General features: G+C 48.7%; 1 protein-coding gene across 1 annotated transcript; it reads left to right on the top strand.

The window, feature by feature from the left end:
* Positions 1-6,685: 6,685 nt before the first annotated feature.
* Positions 6,686-18,885, top strand: LOC126539109 (pancreatic lipase-related protein 2-like). The gene is made up of 7 exons (XM_050185836.3): positions 6,686-6,838; positions 8,844-8,943; positions 9,337-9,632; positions 12,782-12,985; positions 14,493-14,742; positions 15,648-15,854; positions 17,998-18,885. The coding sequence occupies exons 2-7, from the start codon at positions 8,910-8,912 to the stop codon at positions 18,420-18,422; spliced, it is 1,416 nt and encodes a 471-aa protein (XP_050041793.2). The 5' UTR covers positions 6,686-6,838; positions 8,844-8,909; the 3' UTR covers positions 18,423-18,885.
* The last annotated feature ends 1,413 nt before the right edge of the window (positions 18,886-20,298 follow it).

Raw genomic sequence — 20,298 nt, 5'->3', positions numbered from 1 at the left:
TGAAAGCAGCTAGTCATTCCATACCACAGTACCGACAGTGCACAGTAGGGCACAATTCGGCCTCAGGTTCCTTAGAGCATAACCACTAGAGGTCTTGTCAGTGACGGAAACGTGAGGAGGAAGGTAGCGTATTAGTTTCAGGTTGAGTGCACCTCGGGCAGAACTAGCAGATAGGGTTTGCACCTTACGTTTGCGTTACGGACATTGGCCTGTTCCGAATGCACTTGCAACCAAGTCTTTTTATCGTGTCAAGGAATGCCCGTGCGCGAAAAGTGCTCTTGATCGATAAATTGACCCTAGTCGCAAAGGCATTCGGAATTCTCGCCCACCACGTCTTGCAACCGCGAAGAAAGGACGTTGCCTACGGTCTGCAACACATCGCACTTCCGTTGCAGCAAAGGTACTGGGACAGACCATTTATCGACAAATGCTGTAATTATGAATGACAACGGGGATTTCGGCTCATGGAGTGTTTACTCGGCTGCGATCTCGCTGGGATATAAGACATTTGTGCTCACTTTATTAACAAGTATTTCGAGCCTTATATTTTTGCAGATTGGCGTCCTCCTTCCCAACACAGTTCCAGTAAAAGCATCGCAATGCTGTGCTGTTTTCGGACGTAGCCGTTCATGGTCCGTGGCGGTGCTTCGATCATCGGTGACTCCTGCCAACTCCATTCTGTTGGCTGGCCCTTCTCAGGTGATCTCATCAATGATCGCGTTTACGTTTCAATAAGGTGTTTGCTTTCCGAATTTTCTGCATTCGTCTCATGCCTGAATTTGGCATGTTGCAATGGTTGCTACAGATTTCCCGAGAGCTGGGAACCGGAAAATGACCGACGACTGTGAACGGACGTGAAGAAGTATGTGAAAGCATCGTCACCGTGCGGGACTAGTGTTGAGGTTCAGTGTTGTCCAGAGTGCATATGTTAGACTGGCCACTCTATTTTCACTAATCATTATTCCTGGATGTATCCAGATGTATTTCCTGGACCATGGAATCGTATGAAATACTCAAAAGTTCTCATCGTACGGTCAAGCCTTGGAGTGTAGCAGTGGACTCTCGACGAAAGCAATGGTGTTGCTACACACGTTCTTTGGTGCTGCTTGACAGGTGAACAATTTCTGTTAATTTAATTTCCACGGACTAAGTTGCTCTTGATTTTGAATATATGCAGATTCGGTCTGAAGTATACCATTGCCAGGGCGGCTCCATTATGACCATCGCAAGAAGCAGTCGTTGAATTCGTTGATTGATTCGTGAAGATTGCTTTTACCACCATATTTCCTCGTTATTTCTGCTAAGGTGAGAATCGTTACTAATTGTTCTCAGCTTTCGCTAAGCTGAGTTTTTCTTTTCAATCTGTAGATCATCTACGTGGAGCTTGTCTTTGTCTGGATGGTTTCATCGAGAACATGGAAGTTAGCAAAGGTGGAGTTAAGAAGTGTTGTGGTGATGAACATCTGCTATTGGACTCCGCCGACCTTCAGGTGCTGTTCAGGTGAACAACTTGGTTGTATTAGTTCCATTTTTGATGCTAATTTCTACTTTAGGTATCAGTTTATGCGGCATAAAATGTATGATTTTCTAGCGCTTTCCACAGTGGGCATCGGACGGTGCAGTCGTACATTAGGGCTCTCGTGAAGATAACGTGTTGTTGTCACCATATTTTCTTGCTGCTTTTTCTTTGGTGAACATCTTTGGTGATTTATTTATGTTTTACTAAGCCGTTTCTGTGTGTTTCATGATTTACTGGCTGATGTTTGCATTTGTGTGGATGGCTCCATCGTGGTCATGCAATATACCACCCGTAGACTGTAAAAGAGCGAAGCAAAGTGCCGTTTCGCTGGCCAGCTATGGCTCCATCGGAGAAAAAAACGGGGTTCCGACAGAACCTATCTCGCGATGATTGTCGACGTTAATACCACTAGCATTGAAGCACTGTTGCGAGATATCGCATTGCCAACGCCTACAGGTGTATACACCCAGGCTCCTCTGCCACGCTTCCAACTTAACGTTTCTTAAGTAGCGACATGCTTTGAAGAATGCCACTGCCTCCTCGCGCGTCCTCGGCCAGGCTGACGTCGAGTCACTATTTGTCTACTGGAATCACGTGGGACCTTGTGGCGGGTTCTTTTAGTTACGATCGCGCTCCAGAGCCGTTAATTCTTGAAAAGCGTCAACGGTTTGGCAGGGAGCGCGTGTCGGTGCCGTTGTCCCCACGTCTGCGCGTCGCATGTTGTTCGTGAACTCCTTGGTCTAAGATTTGTGGCAAATGCAAAGACGCTTCGTGGCGTTTTTCCATGTCAGTGAGCCGCTGGGTTTTGGGATGTGGAAAGAGTCTCGGCAAAATGAAAAATTTCTTCGCGATACGGCATCAGCGCGAATAGCATCACCATTCACAAACTAGCAAAGAAGACGGATAGCGTCATCGGTCTAATCAGGCGGGTAGCTAACAGAAGGAGAGGCCTGAGCCAAGAGAATCTGTTAAGGCTAGTCCACGCTTTCTTGTTATGCCATTTCACGTACGTAGCGGCCATGCACGTCTGGAAGAAGGCCGAGCGAGACAAGCTAAATGCCATGATAAGGAGTGGGATCAAGAGCGCGCTCGGACTACCAAACTACACACGCACCGACCGACTCCTGCAGTTGGGTATTCATAATACCCTGGAAGAGATTGCAGAAGCACAAGAAAGGGCACAGATTCTCAGGCTCTCCGGCACCAGGGCGGGCAGACGACTCCTAACTGAGATGGGCGTCCCCCCGGCCACTGTCGAGGACGCCTACCAGGGCCTTCCGAAAGAGCAGAAAGATAACATCACCATATCGCCCGCCCCGCGCAATATGCATCCCCAGCGCAACGTAGAAAGAAGGAAGGCCAGAGCGGTGGCGCTCCTACGCCGCGCAACAGAACTCCCTGGCGGCAGCTGCTTCGTTGACGCGGCCCAGTATGGCAACAGCAACAATTTCACGGTAGTGTCGATCAACCACAGGGGTTCGACCGTTAACGCCGTTCCGATACGAAGCACGTCGTCGCGTGCGGCCGAGCAAGTGGCCATTGCCTTGGCCCTCCTGGACGACAAACATGCCAATATCTTCAGCGACTCCAGGGCAGCCATCCGCGCCTTCAGCGTTGGCGCTGTGTGTAGGGAAGCCTGTCGCATCCTCGACGGCAAAAGCATCGCCACCCACACTTTCACGTGGTTCCCCGCTCACATGGGATCTATCATGGGAGGCCCCACAAACCTCAACCAGCTGGCCCACTCCAAGGCGCGAGGTCTCGCTTTCCGCGACCATGGAGAACTCCAACGCCGGCCCGCGGTGGTGGAGAACAAAGATCAACCGACCACATACAACGAAATTTCGCAGCACTTTCATCTCGGCAGGAGAGACTTTCCCCTTCCACACAAGAAATTAAATAGAGCGCAGGCATTGACCCTCAGGTTATTACCTACAGGCTCGTATCCCAGCCCGGCTTTATTCCACAAGCTTTATCCCGACACCTATGCCACTAGTTCTTGCAGGCACTGCAATGACATCGCTAGCCTAGACCATATGCTTTGGCGTTGCCCCTCGTTACGAGGCACAGAACAAATCAATGAGGACAAGTGGCTCTCCGCTATCAAGTGCCCCGATGCCGGGGCGCAACTATGGGCTGTCCAGACGGCCCACGATGCCGCGGTCGGGCATGGCCTGACTGTCCCAACGTGGGAGCGGCCAGCAGCGCGCTGAGTCGCGTGCCTCAGGGCCTTCATTAAAGTTTTGCGTCCATCCATCCATTCGCGATACAGCCTGGTAAGTGCGACGGGTTAAGAAGACCTGGGTTCGACGAATGTGGAGTGAGAAGTCGCGACCGACATCCAACGTACGACTATGCGAGGCAAGTTGCGATTCTCTGATGGTATAATATGTGTCGAGGCGTGCATTAATTGCTGCGGGCCTTAACGGAGCAGATGTAACACAGTTGACTGAGGATGTTGCCACTTAGGTAGAAGTTTTAGCACAATTGCTATCCGACGTTTCGTTCGTTTTGTGGGAGTGGCGTGGTCCCTCTGTCCACGCCAGCAGGTCCCAGTCCTGGCCGACTGCGCCCAAGAGCGCCCAGCTTTGCCACGGAGCCACCGCTCACCCTTAAGAGTCACTTTTTTCTCCACTTCGACTGCTGGCTCCGATGCCGGAATTCTCATAGTTTATATAAGCTCTGCGTGGTCGCACTGTGGGCGCCTAATCGTTATGTACGCCAATAGGCTTGAATTCGCGTGCACTCGAGGCTGCGTGCGACAACTTGATTACGAAGCTTCTAGATTCAACTCATCCTTCTGACCAAATTTGAGGCTGGAGCGTGAAAACGTATCCCAGGAAAGTAAATATCTGCCTTTCGTGCTTAGTTACTCGCCTTCTTTAGAGCGAATGGCTTTGCTTGCGACTTTCGTTCGTGGTCGTGGTTGTCGTGCGGTGGATTTGGGATACAAAGGCACCGATGAAAACAGTGCGTGTTCCCGAAATCGAGTTACGGGGCGCGTTCTTCGCTTGGGACGACACCATCATAGATATTTGAGACGCGGATGTGCTACTTCGCGTGAGCTTTGAAGTGTGTGAAGGTTTAGATGCGGCAGTGGAGCGCTCGAAATGAAAACGTGCGACCGTCCGTTCGTTCGCTGGCTCGTTTAGTCGTCACTTGCTTAGTCGTTCGATCGTTTGCAACTTCACAAAAGCCATGTCTCGCAAATGTTATTTCGGAGTGAGTGCAACCGTCCTCAATGCGTGTATCTCTAAATTACTGATGGTGCAAATCAGTTCCTGACAGGTGCGTCACAAGAGCTAACGCAAGGTGAAGTGTCGCACGTGATCAGTCACTGACCTGAACGACTAAGGATAATTCACTCAGCGTAAGCTCACTATGCTCTTCTTGTAGTCTGAGTGAAACGTTGTTACCACGCTCCCGCTTTGACAACAAACGAATGCTAAAAAACTGACTTAATAATCTATGTACGCAAGTCCCGACTCGATAGTCGGCCGCAAGTGTTTCTGTCGAACTTAAGGCACGAGGGGACATAATAGCACGAGCGCCTATCCCGAGTCTTCTCTTTGCTCGTGCTCAGAAGACTGGCAAGCATGCACGAAGGCAGGCATGCAGGCGGTATTATAGCTTGTAATGCTCTGTCGAGCCTTAAGAGCAGCGATCGTTCGTGCCCTCTGACAGCCTTTGTGCGTCATATCTGATACGCGCCGCAAATTCATCTGGTGAGGACGGCGCAGATTATTTAGGTTGCTGAGGGCAAAGAATGGAGGCCGGGATGTTAACGTTCGATCGTAAACGTGTTATTCATAACCACTTGCAAAACGATCTTGTATAATAATTTGTATAATCTTCCGTATATAAATTCTACGCTGTACTAGAGGTTGCTCGGAGCTAGAAAGCCAACGCGAACGCTTAAAGCGCGTCGCTTGCTGTGCCGGCATTCACTCGGCGAAAGGCCGTCTGCTACGCTCAAGCGGTGTAGGTGGCGCCACGGTCGAGGAGGAGCGTGGAAGAGAGGAGTGCGGGCGGGGGAGGAGAGTGTTGCTAATTTACGAAGTTTGAGGGGCTTTAGTACAGAGTCGCTTCGCCAACAAACATGGGTTTCTTGACCCGGAATAGAGCACAGTTTGACAGTCCGCCGAACATCAGATCAATTTTAACGAGCCTTGTTCGTCATTGAAGAGCGGTGCATACGCAGTGGTGTTTGTTCAGTTACGCAAGTTTGCGTCGAAGAGGTTCACTTAAAGGCGGTGCATACACAGTGTCACATACCAGCGGACCCAAGTTGGTCGGACAGTTTATTTGGTGCCCAGTTCTCTGAGCGCAGTAGCCCGACGCACCATCCATTAGACCGCGGACTACCCAATGACCGAAGGATGGCGAATCGGGCGAGTTGGAACTCGTGATAGCAGGGCGTGGCAAAACGGAGACAGAAATATACATAAAGATAAAAGAAGACGGGACAAGCGCGTTTTTTTTTCTCCTTCCTCTTGCCGGGAGCTTCTATCGTGGGCCAGGGACCCAAGCTGCCGTAAGGACGGTTTGAGACAAAGAAACATAGATATATCATAGATCTATGTAAACGTAGATGATGTAGCTGTGTTAATGACACGCCATTGGTGGTCTAGAAACCTTTTGAAAGGACTTTCTGAGAATTTCTTAAACATTTTTTCTATGCTCGAATGAGCTCGTAGTCATTATTAGCAATAAACATATTCCGTTTACGAGGGCGATCTTGATTTGTAGGATCATTAAAGAAATAAGACACTGCGCTCAAAACTGGTCAGTGACCAGGTTTAGTCGTAACGCTCCGATAACCGTACACTTGACCTCCATTACGAGCGTCTGCTCTTTCTTATCTGCACTTATTGACATGCAGCCCTTAAGCAAAACAGGTTCGGAAAGCTCCCTTTTCTGCGCCGACCGTCTATACCAGCGTGTACTTTCTTACGACAGCCCTTTGACAGAGAGTCCGGGGCCACTTCACCGTGCCGTCGGAGCATCAAACGCTGCGTACTTCAAGCGTTTCTGTAGTGTGTACATACTTTATTATGTTCCACTGAGCTACCCTCTCGAATTTGCTATCAGTGATACGATGCGACATGCGTTGCTCTGTTGATGAACTGCCTTGACGACTGCCGTCTCCGGCAGCCCTTCCAGACGAAGTGTGCGTCGCGGCTGGTACCCAGAGGGCGCTCCTTCTCTTGCGTGTGTACTTAAAGCGTATCGTAAGTCGCGTTCATTGAGGCTGCCAGAGAGCAAGCCTTGTGGCCTTATTTTTCTGCTACGCCTCTTCTCTGGCGTTCATCTTTGGTGGTGAGTATTTCGTGCCTTACAGTGCAATATTATCGAGGGGTGGTAGAGACGTATGCGGCATTTGACGTTGCTAGAAAGCGATTCATATACACGCCGTAGGGGCGGTGGGGGAAGGGGGGGGGGGGCGGGGCGACGGCTCAGTGGCTATATATATATATATCTATATATGGCGTTCTGCTGTCGAGCAAGGGGTCGAGTGTTTTGACTCCCGGTTCCCTTGGCGTCATTTAGATGGGGACGAAATGCGGAAACGGTCGTGTTCCTACGTTCATTTCAGTACGGGTGAAAGGAACCTGGGTGGCCAAAGTAATGCGCCCTACCCCTCCACCATAAGGCGTCTATCGTAATGCAGTGTGAGATATCGTGTTGTAAAACCCACGTGAAAAAAAAGCGCACTTTGGATCGTTCGTCTGTCTTTAGTGACGCTATGTAGCAGCCAAAATACAATATTTATGGCATATCAATTAGCCCTTTGCCGAACTTCACTTGCCGGACTACCCCGTGCTTCGCGGTGACATTCCGTCTCAAGTTATCAAGGGCGAGTTGGAACTTATGATAGCAGGGCGTGACAAAAGGAAGAGACAGAAATATGCATGGGAATTGTTTACAATCATCGCCAGTGCTATTGCTGATTAAAGCAGTCACTAATTAACATTGCCAAATTTAGTAGCTAGGCATGTTGTAATTTTAGAATTTGAGTCGCCCAGCCCACAGAGCCTTAACGTTTTGCTAGTAACCCTTTATACGTAGCACGTTCCGCGAATACGAAGGCAAATATTGTCGCAAAGTGCATATCGGGTTTCATGCGAACAGTTTTCCGTACTGCATTTAGCAAACTTGCGGAAACATGTTAACTCGTAGAACAGTAGTGCATTTCGCTGCAAATGTGGAGTTCTTATATTTTCAAGCTGCTGGTGCAAAGTACCGACTTCGTCGCAAAAGCGTGCATGTTTTGACTATTACACACTGACGTCAAGCGAGTCGGAAATCGCAATATCTCCCTAAAGTAAACAATTCGTTTTAATGAAAATGTTGTTTATAATAGCGGTGATTGTCGCGCACATTCTAATGTCCACGGCTGTTAGAAATTTCAGACCATGTCATTTGCAGAAACACGTGCAGTAGCATAAATATCGAGCTCTAAAGCTTTTCCAGAGACTTAAAATTCCAGACGAAAATAAATTTTGCTCGTTAAAATTTACATTAACGGTGAACGCGGGAATCCTCGATTGTCACCGACGGCGGGACGCGCGTCACCAAGAAAATTGTGACGCGCGCCGTTCCCGCGCACAAGACGCGCCATGTGGTTCGACTTCGAGGGGTCGCGTTCTACGCCTACTAAATCCTCTTTTTTCACCATTTATTTTTCCATTTATTTCACCATTCATTCCCACTATATTATGTCGTGCTTCTTCCTTCGTTTCAATTTTGACTTTTTGATACACCCCTTCCCTTTCCTTTCTCCATTCCTACTAGTTCGCTCTTTCCCTTTATTCCTTCCTTCACTCTTCACTTCTTTTCTCTTGATTGCTCCTTTCGCTGTCCAATCTTTCCTTTTCCCTAACTTCTTTCCTGCCTTCCTTATTTCTGCATTCGCCCCTTCATTCCTTTCCTGTCTTCTTTCACAGTTCATTACCTCACTGCTTTCTTTCAGTCTTCTTTCTTCATTCGTTTCTTCATTTTCATTGACTAATAATTGTTTCACTCTTCCTTCTCTTCTTTTACCCTTTATTCCTTCCGTTCTATCCCTATTACTTCCATTCCCTTCCTTCATTTGTTTCTCCTACCGTTTAGTCCCATTTTTTTCACGATTCTTTCCATCGCTTCCTTATTTCACCCTTGTTTCTCTCTTACTTGTTCCGTTTACTTCTTTGTCACTGTCATAAAATTAGCTTTCGTATTACAATCGCACCCAGCGATACCTTCTCAGCTAAACTAAGATATGTTGCGACATTGTCTTCATTCTCAAGGCACGTGACTGAGTTTTTTACGCATATACACGCAGGCATTTTCATCGAGAACATTCTTGGCACGTGGTGCACTATACGGAGCCGTCCAGCAATATACCACCATGAACTTCTTACCCATACTGATGGCATTGTATGGTACGTAACTTTTCCGATGGAAACTTACCCGTATTAGCGCAGCGCCGAGTTATCGACTGTAAACCGTACTTTTTGCTGCAGTTGTCCGTGCTTGTTGCGTGGGCTACGATGATGGAAATGAAAAGCATTACTTCTTGTATCCAGCAGTCTGTGTTCGGACCGCAGGGATGAATTGAGGCAGAGAATACCCCTTTTCCGAGGCCGTTTTATTTATGCCGTTTTCTGCATCTATCCGGGCTCATGCCTCATACTTACGCGCGGTATTACAGTTTCGATGTGAAATTTTGGGGAGATATAGTTCCATATATAGTTCGGTCCATATACGAGCCTATATGGATCGGATGCCACGCCTAGGCTCCCTAGAAAGATAACCTCGTGACTACCACTATTCAGGATTCAAGTCTCCGGATGGAGACGACGCGGAAGTGATGGGCCGCAGCAGCCTGCGGCAGGCGGCGCCGCACCACTACGAGCTGCGATCGAACGTCGTGCTGGATGACCCGGCGTACATGTACGGCGAGCTTAGCAAAGAAGACTTCGGCGACATCGCGCTCTCGGTGAAGCGTACCGAGGAGACACCCTACTTCGCGTACTCCGAAGCGGCGAAGCAACTGACCTTTCCGGACCTGCCCGGACACTTCGACATCTCCGGAAACCTCAAGTACTTCGTGCCCCAGAGCCCGGACAAGGTGAGACCACACGCCTCCGAAATATGGCACCACTTTCGTACAGTGCGCAATACGCGATTCTCGCTTTCCCGGGCGCTCCAGCGACGAGCAGCGCCCACTCAAAGCCGCGTCATTTGAGCTGCTGAGGCGTACGGAAATGATGCGAGCACGACAACCGCGAGTCACGTGTTAGGCCTCTGTATAGCTCGGCGCATTGAATGCGTCCCGCAGCAGCGCCGCTACCTGGTATTGCCGCGGCGCACGCGCACAAGTTCGCGCCGATGGAGCGCTTTCTTGTTCGGCGAAGGCGCAAAACTCGGCGCGGTCGCTTTAGCGAAACCCACCTGTAGATATGCTTGTTACCGGTCAGCCAAGGCGAGCAAAACTGGCCCGCGGTGCACTCTGGTCTAGAGGCATACGCTAAGCCAGTGCAGTAGTACCAATAGACATACATACATCCAGATAGATAGATAGATAGACACAGACAGACAGACAGACAGACAGACAGACAGACAGACGGACGGAATGACGCACAGACGGCTGGATCCAACTTTATTTATCTTGAAAGGAAAGGCAGCTGCGGGTTTAGGTGGGTTGTCGGCGGTGAGTGCTACAATATTCTGTTCCAGCTTCAGTAGCTGTGACCAGGAACGAAGATTACAGGTGAAACACCTCTAAGTGCCAGCCTCATGAGCATACGCTTTAGCTCAGGGCCATAATTCTGTGTTATTGGTTCCCAAAATAGGGCATACTTCATTTACCGGCTTCCATTTCTGTCCTAAAATTCGGCATTATTCCGTGAATATATTCTTCCAGATAGACGTTCACCAGTAACACCCCCCCCCCCCTTTTTTTATTTGAATATCTTGCACGTCGTGCTCATACCGGCATTTTCTTCCGCGTAATACTCGGATCAGTAGTTTGCTGACGCTAAAATGTGCTGTATAAACTACAGATCACGCTTAATAACGGTAAATAAAAAAAATACTCGAGACGCAGACCGGCAAGAGCATACTACCCCCTTCGTTTTCATCGCAACGGCAGGCAAAACAGACGCGCGCGCGCGCTCACACACACACACACACACACACACACACACACACACACACACACACACACACACACACACACACACACACACACACACACACACACACACACACACACACACACACACACACACACACACACACACACACACACACACACACACACACACACACACACACACACACACACACACACACACACACACACACACACACACACACACACACACACACACACACACACACACACACACACACACACACACACACACACACACACACACACACACACACACACACACACACACACACACACACACACACACACACACACACACACACACACACACACACACACACACACACACACACACACACACACACACACACACACACACACACACACACACACACACACACACACACACACACACACACACACACACACACACACACACACACACACACACACACACACACACACACACACACACACACACACACACACACACACACACACACACACACACACACACACAGGCGCGCGCACATGCACACGCACACGAATATATATATATACATATATCAATCGCGCTTTCGAGCTCGAGGCTATGCCTCAGCGCAGCCTTCGATCCAGAATTGTTATATATGTATACGTACATAGAATATTCGTTTACGGCCACGGCGGCCACATTTCCATGTGGTCAAAGACCAAAGCTCTTGTTCTTAAATTTTGGCACATGTTAAAGAAGTTTAAGTGGTCATTACGATGCATCTCATAGTCATACGGTGGCTTTGGCACGTAAAAACCCCAGGGGCCGTATAACGTAAAACTATTCCAATATGTTTTTGTTCCAATCTCCTGATGTCAGAGTTGCGTAACCGCCGATGCAAGCATCGGGTGGTCACCCGCAGGGTTGTATGAACAAACCAATCAAATGCTCCCCTCATTCATAGGAGGTCGCTCTTGTTTGCTTGAAAAACGAATAACATTGCCTGCACTAAGCGGCTTGTCTTATGTAATTGGCTCACAAGAGGCGATGAACATGCCCGAATGGAGAGGGATTCGATGGGGTTGATCTACTGCACTGAATATCGATAACCGGATGAAAAGGGTGTTGCCAGCGTCTGCGATTGGTCCGCTTTCTCTTACTTAGCTTGCGGTGGCTCGTCAACAATCGTGGCAGCATGTAACTGAAGCTTAAGAATGACGCTAAAACGGATTCTCAGCAAGGAAGAGTTGGCAGAACGAGGTCGTAAACGTGCTGAAAGTTCTCGAAAACGTTACACGGCCACGCAAAAAGGTTTATTACACGCAAATAAATCCATGCTCTCCGGCAGGGGCGAGTAGCCGGTGGCGGAGCGATCGGCGGCAGCCATCTTTTATTCCTTTCGGAACGGGGCAGCCTGCAGCTATTCAGAAGAAAATTCAGTTTAGTTCGGCATATTAATGCATCTTCAAGGCGTGCGCGTCACTTGGACGCGGTAAGTTCTTGCGGTTTTCTGACGTCGCGTGAGAGGCAGGTGAAGAAGGTGCAGCCCGAAAACTTTTGACCAATAGCCGAGGGCTAATGGCAAAAAAGGCGTCGAATCAGAAATAAATTTTTTTTTTAGCTTGGTCAAATTATGCATAAGTGTGTACACGTCATATCAGATGCCGAGCTATCGCGGTTTTCGTGGCGTCGCCTGACAGACAGGTGAAGTGGGGGTGGTCCAAAAAGTTTTTGACCAATCGCGGCGGGATGATTGCAGAATTGGAATAGAAAAGTTTGGAATAGTTTTACGTTATAGCGTTATAGCGTTATAGATCTTTGAAACCCTATTCGTATGCTGCGACGATCACTATCGGCGATAATATCGCCTCAGCCATAAGGCGCGCGCTGATAGGGTGGTTGAGCAACACGTCACGCAAAGGCGATAACATCGCCTAAGTGCATGATCGTCGCAGAATACATTGCCTGCTCCGAGGTCGGACAGGACGCGCAGGCTCGTCCAATCTAGAGGGCTATATTTATTTTCAGTTTTTGTTAAGTATTTGTTTCAATAAAAGCGAACCAGACGAGGCTAAACCGAACACCGTCTAAACGTTGTCGGACCCGCTCGGTTCGTTATTACTGCCAGGTGAAGCCCCGGTTCCTGCTGCATTCCAACAAGGCCTCGCATCCCGGCAAGCTCCTCTTCGACACGGGCTTGGATTTGGGGGGTTTCGACACGATGGCATCGCTGGTCGATCCCGGCCAGAAGCTTTACATCATCGTGCACGGCTTCCTGAGCAGCGCCAAGACGAATTGGATGCAGGACATGAAGGACCAGATACTGGACAAGGTATACACACATACTTTGTGGGCGCTTCACTGCATTGTCGAGCCATAATATAACGACCCCAGAAAAGCGAATTATCCTATACCAGGTGCTTCTTAAGCTGAACCGAATTTAGAAAACAAAGATAAAATTCTCTGTGGCGATAACACAATTCTAACTCTTGAGCTGAATTACGCGATGAGGCGGTCATTATTTCTACGAGCAGTCAAAATGGCTAAATAAATAATTCATATAATTACGCGAATTACCTTTCAATCCGCGACTTTAGAACACACATTTCAATCAACGCATTATAGCTGATTGCGTTCGCAAGGCGCGTCGATATAGAACGAGTTCTCAGGAGTATGCCAGTTTTGCGATAATTGTTTTCAAATTGTCCGACCAAGTGCGTTCGATTGCAGTTACTTTCGTGCTTCGATGCATGAAACTGCGTTTTCATAAAAAAAAAGTAAGCGAAACAGCGGTGCATTTTTAGCGCTATATATTTATTTGACGGCGCACATCTCGAAACCGGTGCCGTCCTCAGCATTCGTTCCAAGTCGATATGCCTTGCAATATCACACGCTACATAATATTCGTAGATTGAGCTATGCGCCTTAAAGTAAATAATTAAAAAGCTATAGTATAGCGTGATTGCGTGATGTAACGGGATGTAATCAGCGCTTGCGTTCGTACATTAATTCTTTCTGTCCCCCGTCCGCTGGTTTGTTATGGATTCCCAACTAGTCCGCTGACACGCTTGGGAGTTCTCGTAGACAGTAGCACTAGTGTTCCCTCAAGTAATCATCAGGAGTAAACTCTGTCTAATACCACCGAAGAGCATATTGTTGCGACCTTCGTCGTCCTGCCCCTGGACACGCTGTCACGATTTTTGAAAGCTATGGGTGTCAGGGCGGCCGAGCTGAACGACTGTGACAGAGCTAAGGGCGACCACTCCTGCCCACGCCGACCTTCCGAACCCTTGCTCGTACTGCAACGATGCTTCAATGAGTACAGGTCCTTAAACACCTCCTGTTCGGCTGTGAGGACATTGGCCCGCGCGATCCTGCGAGGCATGGAACGAGCCACCCGGGTGCTCCATGGAGATTCTATTCTCCCCGTGCGATTTCGCCGGTGAAACCAGTGTCGCTATGAGAATCTGCAAAAGACGAAATCGGAGCAGACGAATGGTGCGCTGACCGCACCGTACCTAACTGTCAGGGCTCATTGCAGATACCGGAACAATCGAATCGCAACAGTTTTGTAAGGAAATTTTTGTAAGGAAACCACCTTTTGTCCCGTCTTAAGGTGTACGCTTGTCGAACCTTCAAATCTGAACTATGTCCAGGAACACGTTAGCTTGAAGAGAGAACCTGACGAGAGCGCTGATACGCCACTCACCTTCTCCCAGATACCCCCCCCCCCCCCCCACACACACACACACAGAGACACACATTACATTTAAGCGACAGGGCGGTCCCGCTGAAGTGTTCTTCATACAGTACTCACACGCCCGCCCTGGCACTCACAGGAAAACGCGTCCGTCGTTCTCGTTGACTGGAGCAAGGGCTGCGGCTCGGTTCTGGGCTACAGCACGGCGGCGGCCAACACGCGAATCGTGGCCCGTTCGCTGGCGCTGCTGGTCAAGACGCTGGTGGACGCCGGTGCGGTGAAGCCGGAGCACGTGCACTACATCGGCCACAGCCTGGGCGCCCAGACGGGAGGCTTCTTCGGCAAGGACGTCAAGCAGCTCACGGGACGGCTCGTCGGACGCATCACCGGTGAGGCGCGTGCGAGTGTCTGTCGAAATTTGGCGAAATCGGCGGCCAAAACTGGCTGGAAAATTTTGAGGCAAACGCGGCGCGCGCCGTCCTTCACGAGGAAGCTTCGCTCCCAGCCAAGAGGGTCGAGGTAAATCCCACAAAACGCCATTACGTAAAACGCAGTGTTACGTTCCAATGTCACCTCCCAATGTCGCTTCCCGATGCGAGTGACTTCGGTAAATCATCCAATGCAGAGTGCACAACGCCGCCACTGGCAATGCGCCGCGCAGAAACTAGGGCATTAAAAAAACCCATTCAGTAAACCAGCTTGAAGTAAAATTCTTTCAGTATAAGGATCCATAGAATGCGTTTGAGAACTTCTAGAGTGAAACTACAATTTTAAATGGGGCCTGGGGAGGGGCCCTCTTAAAGGGACAGTAAAGAGAAGCAGTGAATCACTTCAGACATTCTTTAAAGTATTCTTTCAGAACTTTCTCGCGGTAATGCGTTGGGTATTAGCGGAGAAAATGGTCAGTCACATTTCTTGAATTTCGCGCCGAAACCTTAGGTCGTCTTCATCAGTATGACGTTATGGATTTCAAGGTTAAAAAAAAAAACACACTTTATATCAATGACGTCGGTCTTGATCGTACCGGTGCTTCAGCTCAGGCACCGCATTAAAACAAATAAATAAAATGAAACAGAACTTTGATATTCACTTCCCTTTCTTTTATTACCAATTTGCTAGATTAAATAACTAATAATGTTAAGTTAAATAATAATGTTAGGTTAATTAAATGTTAGAAATAAATGAAGATAGTTTTTGAAGGAATGTATTATCTGTGTGAACCTGTTTAGACTTTTCACCGGTGTTCCTTTAAAGAGCCGGCGATCGCCTATGCGCTGTCGCGACGCATGCGCAGGTCTGGACCCCGCGGGACCGCTGTTCGAGTCTTACGGCGTCCATCTGACAAAAGACGACGCTGCCTTCGTGGATGTGCTGCACACGAGCATCGGCCGCGGGTGGACGGACGTGGTCCAGGGCCGGCTGGGAATGAGCACCAGTTGCGGACACGTGGACTTCTACCCGAACGGCGGCAGAGAGCAACCGGGGTGCTGGAGATTCAGCTGTCAGTGTTTGGAACTTTCCCCGGTGACCGTAGTGTTAGAGTTTGAGAGAGAGAGAGAGAGATGTTAAGCAGTCAATGGTCTGGTTGGCTACCCTACACTGGGGCAATGGAGGAGGGGAAGAGAAAGAAGGGAGAGAGAAGGTGTAGAGACGTGTACCGACAGTACTAGAGTTAAAGCCGCTCGCGCAAACTAGACGTTCTGAGAAAGTGCAAAAGTGCTTTCACTGCCTTCTTAGCCAACGATCGATGGGGACGGTGCTCTAGTACTGTCTGTTCACACAGAGGACGATCATCTAATTTCCTCAATGTGTTGGACAAAGATTGTCTTTGAGACATCTTGAAAGAGGCGGTGCGCTCTTGGTGCAATTAAGTCGCATCAGCTGCACTATGGAAGCTCGGTTCTCTCGATTCGTGTGAAAACTAGCTTGAACCTCTCGACTCCTCATTCTTTTCTCTTTTGTCTTTCGCTGCGATGGCAATTACAGGCGGGCACTCCAAGCGAATTTTAACAGTCGTCATCACCGTCGGCGTTCCCGTTACGCTTCGCATATATTTTCGTTGGATGAAGGTCCTGGCCATCGACACCCTAAAGAAATATTTGCGAGCCTCTGAGCATCCTAAATAGGTCTTTTTTTAACTTACACTGGCCACACCAGTGTAGCTAGTGTGAGAAGTCACAATTTTTTTTTTATACTTGGTTTAGAAAAGTTGTAGTTCCGCCCACCTAAACGAAGCCAGTTTTTACGGCTATGGTGTAGCACGGGAAGTGGACTTTCTACAATGCGGTTTCGGTGAGTATAGGCAGCAGACGACGAAGAAGCAGGTTGGCATTGCAAATGCGTGGAGCCATTTTGTCTGCGACTGTTGGCGCCAATATAGCGCCGATCGATAGTGAATGTTCGCTGCAGGGAAGGCAGTGAAGTGCTGGTGTGACTTTGTGTTAGAGGAAGGTGAGCTAATCTTTCGAGAAGGCAAAACTAGATTACTCATGGATGGTGCGGACTGTTTCAAGAGAGAGACAAAAGGGAAGGAAAGACAGGGAGTATGGGTCGATAGCACCCAATCCTGACCTCAAACTTCTCATAGTCTGTCGATCAGCTCTGTCTCAAACGACTGCCGTGCTTTCTTAATGTCGTTTACGGCACCCAGCAAGCCAGGATGCCCTTTAGTGAGCGTTTCTGACTGGCCCTATAGATCTCGCAAATGCCGCAAGATTGCATTCTGACAAACTGCCTCATTTTCGGAGCTAGCTTAATTAGCAGCTTTATTAGGTGGGCCAGGATTGGTCGCAACGTCGCCACAGCATAACAGAAGGCAAGCCACATGAAAGGAGGAAGGAGCGACTAGCTTTTTCGAACCAGATTACTTGCACGCCTTTCTTTATACCATTATCTGAGAATGCTTTCCAGCATATGATACCGCACGAAACAATGCGGTTCTCATTAATGTTAAAGAAAGAAACATTGTGGGGTTTGACGTCCCGAAACTGCCCAGCGGGTTTCGAGGGACGCCGTAGTGGTAAACGGGGCCATGGACTACATTGACCACGTGGGGTTAGTGCACCGTGCACACGATGCATGGCGATTGTGCGAGTTGGTGCGGCATATCCTTGCTTGTCAAGAGCTCATTGAGTTACGTAACACAAAAGAAGAGGAACACACATACACACTGAGCGTTGTTGCATGTTGCATTTTGCCCCTGTGTTTAGTTCTTGCACCTCTTTCGGCTTGTCAAGCCTCTTTTCAAGTTGAGGCTGGCTCTTTTTCGGCATTGTAGAAGAGTAATTCCCTAAGACAGCTCAACTGCTATTTAAGCATGTTTCCAGTTACAGAGATGTGGAAGACAGTAGGGGCAGATATTTGGAACACCGTTGCGGATAACGGTGGCTATTTGTCTTAAACGCAGTTGCGCATATTCATTTTATGGGAATATAAAAAAGTTCAAATTTATCGAACGCCGTTCCGTACATTCCCTGATTTCGTGTGCAACGTTGTTCGATTTGAGTGAAAAATATGCGACAGAAAAAAGACTTTTTCGCCTATGACTGGAAGATAAGTGGTAAGTGTTTATAAGAGAGTGTTTGTGGGACCCTACGACCAGCGCTCAAGATCGCTTTTACAGTTATTGCGTGTGTTCCTCGCAGCCTGCTCGCACTCGAAGGCCACCGAGTTCTACGCCGAGTCGGTGCGCGAGTGCGACTTCCCGACGCGCTCGTGCAAGAGCTACGCCGACTTCGTGGCCGGGAAGTGCGCGCCCAGCTGCGAGGACGGCCGCACCTGCGGACACATGGGCCACCCGGTCAGAGTGCCGCTGGCCGGCGACCACTTCACGAAGACCACGAAGCAGCAGTGCCCGCCCAGGGCCGTCGGCTACAACCTGCGGGCGCAGACCGCGACTCGGATGTTGGACCCGGACGCGACGCTGGTGAACTCGCTGGGACGCTCGGCGAAGATCCTGCTCGCAGAGGCCACGCCCGAAGAACGTCGGGAACTGCTGGACGCGCTCAGAGAGGAGATGGCTGTGCGCACGGGTCAGCGGTCCCCGTATGATGGACAACCGTGGGAATGACCACTAGATGGACCGCTAGATCTGCTCTTAACTTTGTCTTTCTCTATTTTTACACACACACGCACACACACACACACGCACACACACACACACACACACACACACACACACACACACACACACACACACACACACACACACACACACACACACACACACGCGCACACACACACACGCGCGCACACGCACACACACACACACACACACACACACACACACACACACACACACACACACACACACACACACACACACACACACACACACACACACACACACACACACACACACACACACACACACACACACACGTACAGACACACACACGCACAGACACGCACACGTACACCGTAGAACAGTTGTACTGTTGTAGTTCTGTTGTAAAAAGTTTACCGCGCGTTTGTACTTTATTAGGTGCGGAAGTTGGGAAATTCGATACTAAAGTTCGCCTCGAAACGCCGAACCTGACGTCATCGATATTATTATCGTCACACCACGACCGAACAGAATTTGCTGTCGCTTTGTAGCAATAATGGTAAATACGCTGCCTTTTACTTTCTACGGAATTTTCTCACGATAAGCTAAAGCTCTGCCCTTCGTGTATAGTTCAACAGACTGGGCATAAACTTCTAACCATGTATACATTTTCTGGATTTATAGAAACAGTACCGTTTCCGTCGACTCACTCGACGACACGGGTTAAAACGGCGGGGCGCATGGGGAATAACTGTTTCCGTTCATCCACCCGTTGCTCTCTTTCTGACCAGGGACTACACACTTGTCGTGCGTTAAGTGATCGGGGAGTGACCGTGCGCGAAGCTAGTGGTGTACATAAGGACAACTTAACATCGAGAACGAATGGACGAGCGCAGGAAGGCCACGACGGCGACGACGGAAAAGAAGAATGAAAAGAAGGAAAAGAAGAAGAACAGAGACACTGGAAGATGCTTGTTGCAAATGAGCTCATAGGTTCGTGACAACAGTCTAGCGATGGAAAGATGGAGACAATCAACTCTGGAGATTGTTGAGCGTCTACCAGTTCCCCTCCCGCTCACTCTGCTTTGGAGAATTAGACGATAGGAGATTCAGAAATGGAAGACGCAGAACATAACATTCTGGCTTTAAAAAACAAACAGCTATTTCGACTATCAGTGAGGATTCTTCCTTATTTCTCCACTCGGAATCTAAGAAATGCCAGTCTTGGTTTACTTTCGAGGAAAGTGTATTGAAGACGCCTCTTTCGACAGCAGCTTCTTCTTCATCATAGGATCGTTGTAGGTACTTAAGTCGAAATGTCGCTTAATATTATCAGCTTCTGTAGATCTGTTTTCTCTTACTAACCAACCTTTAATACAGATATGCAGAAAACTGGTTGACAATGGAGAAACATTTCCCATAAACATTTTATGGATCTTTCTGGCTATACCGCGCCCGACAAGAAGGAGTGGACTAGTAATATTTATTTCTCCTTAAATGTATCATAAAGCTAAAATTATATTTGTACTGATCAATCCCGAGTACAAAATTCTGGCTGTAGAACTCATTCTTTCTGGATGTTGCCCACTTTATATCGTAAATACTTATTTCCCTTCCGGTGTGCAGTACACTAGCTCGCTTGACAGTGTTCTAGATAGCTGTAGGCGTGATCTTTTATTTTAAATTCGCACCATGTTTCACGGGGTTTAAAGATAGATTCATTCGGTAACTGCTTGCAGAATTGGTCATTAGACGATAACCTTTCTTGTGAAAATTTAGGGTCAACTACAGTTGTGCGTCCCCTTTCTTATGGACATAATCCTAATCCATAAGAAAGGGGACGCCAAAGACGCAAAATTATAGACCGATCAGCTTACTGTCCATTGCCTACAAAGTATTC

The sequence above is a fragment of the Dermacentor andersoni genome, chromosome 11, assembly GCF_023375885.2.
Source record: "Dermacentor andersoni chromosome 11, qqDerAnde1_hic_scaffold, whole genome shotgun sequence".
NCBI lineage: Eukaryota > Metazoa > Arthropoda > Arachnida > Ixodida > Ixodidae > Dermacentor > Dermacentor andersoni.
This window is presented reverse-complemented; position numbering and strand designations above follow the sequence as displayed.